Here is an 8,684-nt window from a genome sequence, read left to right as displayed (position 1 = left end):
GAAATAATATGAACAACTTTCCCAATCTCCCTCGCGGTAAGGAGACTCACTTCGAAAATCCTAACAGATTCAATCTTCTAGGTACTGAAGAACCTGAAAACGTGTACCGCTCATACGCTGAAACCTTAAAATCTCAGATTCAACCACAGCCACAGCCACAAAGAAACAAGCAGGTCTTTCGCAGAGGGAATACGCCGACGCCGACGCCGACGCCTACGTCGGCGCCTCCATCTCGCAGACACGCGGCTCAACCCAGCACGCTCCAGTGTGGCTATGATGAAGGGGCTCATCACCAGGTTCTCATCGAGGCTAACGACCGAGCCTCACACAAGTCTGGCAACGGCAGTTAGCCTTCTCCAATTACTCCTCCGAATGGTCAGAGTTTCGGGGTGCGTACGCAGGTAAGGCGACTGACGAGTTGGACTTTGCTGAGTTGCTTGCCATGGCAACTGGAATTTTTTCACACTTCCAGAATAACAATATTGCCGGCGCTCTTAGCGACATTTTCAGGCTTCTTAAAACTCTTGGTAAATACTTTTTTCAATCTCCTTCCTTTGCTCCTCATCCTGACAGAGAGGCGAGAGATTCTCCTAGAACCCCCCATATCATCGATGATTATAACAACAGGTTCGAACAGCAACAAGACACTGCATTCGATTACGATTATGAATTGGGTTGCAACTACAACTTTCGGAACTAGCTCATTTGCTTCACGCGATTATGCCAATCAGGTCAGTGACTTCCCGCGCGGCCCGCGTGGTCCTTTGTCTTCGCCATTGTCGCGCGACGACTCGGCGGATTGGGGATCGGTGGCGGCGCCGCCGTCGCCCTCACCGGTTCGCCGGCGTCGCGGGACTGGCACGGGCACATATTCGGGGGACAACGCATCTCACAAACGGTTCAACATCTTTCAATGGAACAGCTATGGAATTAGAAGTGGACTCCCTTCACTGCTTTCAATTGCAAAGGACTATCATGTTCTCTGCATCCAAGAAACCCTGCTTAAAAACAATAACGCCATTAATATTAAAGGTTTCAACGTATATAGAAAGGATATAACCCATCCAGGAGATCGAGGCATATGCACACTAGTAAGAGCGGATATCAAGTCTGAGCTTGTCGTCCTCCAGAATATTGAGCATCCATCGGTAGAATTCAATGCAGTTCGAATTGAATGTCTAACTTCTGAACCGGTGATTATCGTTAATGTCTACCGACACCTCGGGCAAAGAACTCCCGCTTCCTTCTTCAGATCTTTGCTCAACAGCTTGCAAGGTTACAAGAACCTTATTATTCTGGGAGATTTCAATGCTCATCACCCGGCATGGGGCTCCGGGACACACTCTAGTTCGGGAAGGACCCTTCATCAGATCATTGGAGAATATGACTTGTTCATATTCAATGGAAAAGCGCCAACCTTTGTGAGAGTCTCATCAGCTACTACCTCAACTATAGATCTGGTTCTGGCGTCTCCCTCCCTGGCACCTCTGTGCAGCACTAAAACAGAATCCGACACTCTCGGCAGTGACCACTTCCCCGTCATCACGACAATCGGCATCCAAGCTTGCTTCAAAAAAAAATTCTACTATAAAATACCGTTATCTAAAGAAATGTGCCAGGATCTGTCTCGGACTCTGCTCTCCGCTACCAAGGATCTTCCCGCTCAAGTTGGAGATGATTTATTAGGTTGCTATGACGCTTTCATTAACAATATTCTTGAGGTGGCCAGGAGCTTCCTCCCAGAGAGCAAGCGTTTTCCGCGCACCTCTGTACAAATAAAAAAATTAGAACTTCCGCCTTGGTGGAATGAGATATGCTCCGAAGTGGTTCGTGATAGAAAGAAAGCTATCAGAGAGTTCCTGTCCACCCCCTCTGAGGAGAACCATCAAGATTTCCGAAGGGCCCGCTTAAACTGTACCAAGGTACTCCTGGAACAAAAGCGAAGAGGCTGGCGCACCCTGGTGAATGGCTTCAATGCAAGGACTCCTACCAGTCAGATTTGGGCCTTGATTAAAAGTTTCAAGAGGAGGGCGTCGCAACAAGTCTCCCGGCAGCAAGAATACACACGGATCGCCATGGAAGCTATCTCCAAACTGTGTCCTCCGTCGTCCTTTTGTAATAGATCCAAAACTTTGACAGATATGAAATTGGAGGACGAGAAAAACACAAATACACATGCTGGGCTGGACGACCCCCTGACCATGAGCGAATACCGGAGAGCAAAAATTTCGTCCAGAAAAAACTCCGCGCCTGGATTGGATCAGGTCTGTTATAAGATGCTGGATCAGTTACCCATGGAACATGAGACCTATTTGCTATCTATGTTCAACGAAATCTTTTCCCAGGGAATATTCCCAGATTCATGGAAAACCTCGCTGGTTATATTCATACCTAAACCTATAAGGCGGCAATAAGGCGGTTAGACCTATTTCGCTCATGTCGTGTGTCTGTAAGCTTATGGAGCGAATTCTTTACCAGAGGCTGAGATGGTTTGTGGAATCTAACCCGATTCTTCCTCAGGCTCAGGCAGGCTTCAGGCCTTTCAGGAGCTGCGACGATAACCTAGCCGTTCTTACAACAGCAATCAGAACTGATTTCTTCGAACACTCTGTCACGGTTGCGGCTTTTCTGGACATTGCAAATGCGTTCGACAACGTGGATCCGTTTATCCTCTTGGAGGATCTGAAGGACATAGGAATTCCAGCTCTCTTTAGGAAATTTGTGGAGAACCTGATTAGCATCAGAATCATGTTTTTCGTGGTCGACGGCGAATCTCAAGGACCTTATTTAACATACAAAGGCACTCCACAAGGCTCTACTCTGAGCCCTCTGCTATTTGACATTTATCTCAGGAATCTAGGTCAACACTTACACCCTGACACCCGTTTTCTGCAATACGCCGATGACGTGGTACTCTACTCCGCACATAGAGACCCGAGGATTGCTGTTGAATCAGTTCAAGCTTCACTCAACAAGTTGCACGAGTATCTTAAATACAGAAATCTGGAATTATCTCCCGGCAAGTCTAGCTGGATTTGTTTTTCGCAAGGGCCTGCGAAAAAAACCTCATCAAAATTAGTAATTAATGGGAATCAGGTCCCCAGAGTTCATTTTCAGCGCTTTTTAGGAGTTATTCTGGATTCCGGTCTTAAGGGTGGTCATCATCTTAAATACCTTATTAAAAAAGGTAAAAAATCTCTGACATTATTGCTACCTTATCGGGTGTTACTTGGGGCTCCCATCCAGGTCTTCTGCTCACTCTGTATAGAGCTACCTTCCGCAGTGCGGTGGAATACGGGTGCCGTTATTTCACATGGTCCTCTTCCTCGCCGAGTTACCTCAAACTGTTGCGTTTGCAGTATAGGGTGATTAGGGGAGCTATGGGATATCGCATTTCGACGCCGATCAATGTTATGTTAGCTGAAGCAAAAGAAATCAGCTTTGACATTAGACTTAATTTAACTACTTCGAGATTCATTTACAAAGCCATGGCAAGCAGGTTTAGCTTGGTCTACCGTTCCCTGGAGGAAATGGAGTTAGCGGTTACCAGTAGGAATTGCAGGATCGACGCCATCAGTAAATCTAGACTGTTCAAGCACTACGTTACCAGTCGCGTAGAGAAGAGCATCATTCATCGATCCACCTACCCACCTGCTTATTGGCACTCCTATGAGGTCCTTACTCTACAAATAAATTACATTAGCGATTTAAAAAGCTGCGATAAGAAGGATAACCTCAGCTTGATTAAGGCGGATTTCTATCACAAATCCTTTAATTACAGACAGGATGCTGTCTCCTGGTACACTGACGGATCAAAAAGTCAGGACGGCGCGGTGGGCGCAACGGTCTTCACGCCTGACATGGAGGGAACAATAAAACACAAACTACCCTCTGAAACTTCAGTATTCTCGGCGGAACTATGGGCCATACTTCAGGCCATTCAGCTAATTGGGGATCTCAACACCAAGAAGAACGTCATCTTTTCGGACTCGGAAAATGCATTGGAGGCACTTAGCAACTCCACTAAGGCTCATCGCAACTACATAATCTATTACATTAAATAGGCTTATCTCAACGTTACCAAACAAGACAAGGAAATAATTTTTTTCTGAGTGCCTGCTCACGTCGGGATCCCAGGCAATGAATCTGCAGATGCTGCGGCCAAACAAGCAGCTATAGAGGGATACAAACCTCCCTTCAAGGTCTCTTACAAGGAACTTCTCACGGAATCTACTGCACAAGCGAACAGGCAGTCCGAAGAAAGTATGAAGATTGTTTCAAGCTCTAAAGGCACCCTGTATTATGAAAATTTCCATAACGCTTCGCCTAATAAAGCATGGTTCCATGGGACCAATTTATCAAGAGAAGAAATTGTAATGATTAACCGCTTGAGATCAAATCATATAAACGTCAATGAAAGTCTCCATAGAGTCAACATGGTGGAGTCTCCCGCATGTCCTTGCGGAGATCCTCGACAATCAATCGATCACCTCATATTCCATTGCGAAACCTTCAATTACAACTCATCTCCCATTAGAAATTACATAGCGCAGAAATTTCCTAATCCCTCCCCGAACCTCCTCCCGGCCCTTCGCTCCCCTTCTCCTAAACTATGTCGTCTGCTCTTGGCTTACATGAAGGCCAACGAGCTTTTCTTTTAGTTGCTTTACATTCTTTCCCCCCTCCCTTTCTCCTTTGGCGCGCGACTCACCATCGGGTGGTGGCAGGCGTCTGGTGGTGGGGAGGGGAATCGAGATCGCGCGTCATCACATCAAGTCGGCAACCCCCCAACGTTTAACAACCAGATATGCAGACCTCAATGGCCTAGTTTCAGCCTAATTGGCTGCCTGGCCAAATACTAGGAAGAAGAAAAAAAATCATCAAATGGAAGCAAATCTTGAGCAAAAAGGTTCCCTTATGGCCCAGGAATTGACGATGACGTGTAAGTTGAATAAATTATAAGTTTTACAATAAAGTTGTTCGAAAACTTTAAACACGTTTTTCTCAAAACCATATTTTTAAAGTCGGTTACAATGATAACTTGAAGATGGATCAATCTATTTGCCTTTTTTTTTTTACTGAAAGCTTATAAAATTCGCTTGTCGTTGTATCCGATTTTTAAAATATTCTAATGCTTTCTATTTTTTTTTAAACAAATAAATGAAATTTTTTATCGAAAATCGGCACTCTAACTTTAAAGGTCCGCCATTTTGTTTAAAATTCGAATTTTAAAAATCGGATACGTCAACGACAAGGAAATTTACTCTTCTTTAAGATGCCGTTTGATTTTTGTGTTTCAGATAAACGAGCAAGGAGAAATCATTGTAACCGCGGAATCATACGTGGCGTGCACGGCTGACTACACGATAGTGAAGTTGGGGGATTTTCCAATAAAATTATTTTAATAAAATTTGTATGAGAATTACAAAAGGTGTACTTTATTGTGCAAAAAATCCCATTTTTATAATTTGTCTCTTAATTTTAAAAAAAAATTCATGAAAAATGTCTTTTTTTTAGGCTCCAAACGTATATGCCCCCTTAAAACACGTTCAAGCCATTCTAAATCAAAAGTAGGCGTTACGATAACAATGTCATCCAAGTACGCGAAGGCGTGCGGTTCCATCTCCGGTCCGATTAATTTATCTAACAATCGCTGAAAAGTCGCGGGTGTTCCCGTTAACCCGTACGGCATTCGTGTAAAATGATAGAGTCCTTTACCCGGAACGTTGAACGCAGTAATTTCGCGACTATCTTTCGCCAGTGGTATTTGGAAGTACGCCTAGCTCAGATCTATCGTCGAAATGTATCACGCGGACCGTAATTTGTCTAAGATGCCGGTTATGTTAGGTAGCGGGTACGCGTCTTTCTTCGACACATTATTTACTTTACGAAAGTCTAAACAAAACCGATATCTTCGGTTAGGCTTTTTAACCATCACGATAGGATTCGACCATTCGCTAAACGATGGTTCTATTATTCCGGCCGTTAGCATCTTATCGACCTCTTTGCGGATAGTCTCCTGAACTTTCGGCGAAACCAAATAGCAACGTTGTCTAATAGGCGCGTTCTGCCCTACATCTATTTTGTGTTTCGTGAGAGAAGTGACACCAGGATTCTTGACAGCTCTCGGTATCTTATTTTCGAGAAAATTCGCTAAACGTCATTCTTGATCGCGATTCAATTCCGGAAGTCCACTACAAGCGCTCATCTCACCCTCTCTCATATCTTCAAACGTATGTCGCTCCTGAGGGCGACTGGCAAAATGCCATTCCGACGATGCAAAATCTAAACCGATACCAAACGCGCACAAGAAATTTATCCCCACAATACACGGAACAGCTAAATTCGAAAGTAAACAAACAGTAATTTCTCGCGACACTTCCTTCAACTGCAATGACAATACAATCTCTTCTCTAATTCCCGCCATCTGTCCATTAGCGGTACGAATCCGAAAATGTTTAGTGGGGGTGATTGTTAGGCCCAATCGGCGCACTATCTCAATCCCCTCATCACCTAAAAGTGTCCGGCTCGATCCGTTCGGCGCACCGCAGCGAAAACAATACGTACGTCAACTCTCAACACATTCTCGCGCGATATGTCCGGTTTTCCCGCAATTCCAGCATTTAACCGAGCTGGTTATTCGCGCGAGAGTCGTCGTCGAGGTCGAGGGAACAGGTGTCTCCAATGACGCGGCCGTCCCTACTCTCCCCGCAGCTGCACCACCTCGATTGCGGTTCGCGGTCCTCCTATTGTCGGCGATTGCCGGAACCAAAAATTCCGCCGCTCCCCCGCCCCGCGGAGTCTTACGAGGGCGATAGGCTAACTCCGGGAACAAAGATTTTTCCGGCGTGGGTGGAGGTCGACGCGTTGCGCCAGCTCGGTGGCTCCCTTCCAAGCCAAGCCTTTTCTTTATCTTTCCAAGTAGTTGCATTACTTTGTCTGTTTTCTATTATCGACTTATATTTTTCGACAAGAGCCACTAAAAGCTGTTCTTCGTCTCTTGAAAAGTTGATTCGTTTGTTGTAAGAAATTTCTATATTTACTATATAAATAAAATTTAAATTATCAAAATTTAATTAACAATATAAAAATTAATAATATAATATATTATAATATAATATAAAAATTATCAGATCAGTAGACATCGGATTTCTTATGCAGATATTTGTGCAGACATGCACAAAATGTACAAATACGCACAACATACACAAATAAATAAATGAACGCATTTTTAGAACGCTTTTCTAATAAAATAAATTTTACTTTAAATATTTTGATGTTACTTTCCAATCTACTCTCTAAAAAAATTAGTAATTGCATAAGAATCCGATGTCTATTGATTACTTTATATGAATAAAACAATGAATTTCTCACATTTTATAATATACGTTACACAACAAACTTTTTTTGGAGATTCAATATTTATTTGTCGTATCTAAAATTAATTTTGAAGATTTATCCATTTATCGAGTAAATGACTGTATCATGTAAACGAAAGTTTTATAAATTCAATTCATAGGTTAGATTTTTGTCGTTTCTTCTGGAACACGAATGCCAACATTAAAAATTTATTGAAGAATACAAGTTTACTGAAGGTAGATTAACCGATAATAAATTATGCATTGAGAAACGCAGTGACATTTAACTTGAAGGTAAATCTTGTGGTTAAAGTAATCTGACTAGAGGAATTAACCGCATAATGAAAAACCGGGCCTAAGTAAGTTGCCGATAACTTTAACTGGGAGATATCTTCCAGATATCTTTCAAGTATCTCATTTATCCATAAGATATTTGGGGGATATCTCGTGTATAAGATTATCTAAAAATGAAGAAATTGGCCATAAGTCAAGATTTGGCTCGTGTTTTAAATATATTAGGTGTTAAACTTAATTCCTGCCGTTTTTTCGTCTCCAAAATTAATTTGTTTCGAAGAAAAGATGAATGAATACCTCAATCAAAGTAATTTCCTTCATTTTCTACTACTTTTTCCCATCTCTCTGGCAATAGGGCAATCCCACGACGGTAGAATGCAGTGTCTTTCGAGGCGATCCATTCATTCACCCATTTTTGGACTTCGTTGCGATTGGAGAAGTGTGTGTCCGTAAGTGCGTGTTGCATCGATCGGAAGAGATGATAATCCGACGGTGCCAAGTCTGGAGAGTACGCTGGATGCGGGAGAACTTCCCATTCAAGCTCTAGAAGTGCCTGCTTCACGCTTTTCGCGACATGCGGTCGAGCGTTATCATGCAACAAAATGACTTTGCGTCGATTGTTGGCTACGGATGATCTTTTTTGCATCAATTCGTCATTCAATCGATATAATTGCTGTTTGTAGCGATCAGCTGTAACGATTTCATTTGGACCCAAGAGTTCGTAATACAGCACACCTTCCTGGTCCCACCAAACGCAGTAAGGTCTTATGCCCGTGAATATTCCTCTTCGGCGTTAAAGCGGATGGTTGGCCGGGGTCCACCCATGATTTTTTCCGCTTGGGATTATCAAAATAAATCCATTTTTCATCGCCAGTCACGATGCGCCACAAGAAACTCTTTTTTCTTTGCCCCGCAAGCAAAGAAGTCGCAATAGTCAAACGTTTTGAAATGGCACTTTCTGACAACTCATGTGGTAGCCATTTCCCTTCCTTATGGGTCTTTCCCGTGGCATGCAAGCGTTTTGAGGCAGCC

General features: G+C 43.3%; 1 protein-coding gene across 1 annotated transcript; it reads left to right on the top strand.

Moving 5' to 3' along the window:
* The first annotated feature begins 442 nt into the window (after positions 1–442).
* On the top strand, positions 443–2,275 carry LOC108768708 (RNA-directed DNA polymerase from mobile element jockey-like). Its single transcript, XM_018519244.1, has 3 exons — positions 443–527; positions 628–2,095; positions 2,140–2,275. Exons 1-3 carry the CDS (start codon positions 443–445, stop codon positions 2,273–2,275), a joined length of 1,689 nt encoding a protein of 562 aa, XP_018374746.1.
* The last annotated feature ends 6,409 nt before the right edge of the window (positions 2,276–8,684 follow it).

The sequence above is a fragment of the Trachymyrmex cornetzi genome, unplaced genomic scaffold (assembly GCF_001594075.2).
Source record: "Trachymyrmex cornetzi isolate Tcor2-1 unplaced genomic scaffold, Tcor1.1 scaffold829, whole genome shotgun sequence".
NCBI classification, from domain to species: Eukaryota; Metazoa; Arthropoda; class Insecta; order Hymenoptera; family Formicidae; genus Trachymyrmex; species Trachymyrmex cornetzi.
The sequence above is the reverse complement of the archived record's forward strand: the minus strand, read 5'-3'. Positions and strand labels throughout refer to the sequence as shown.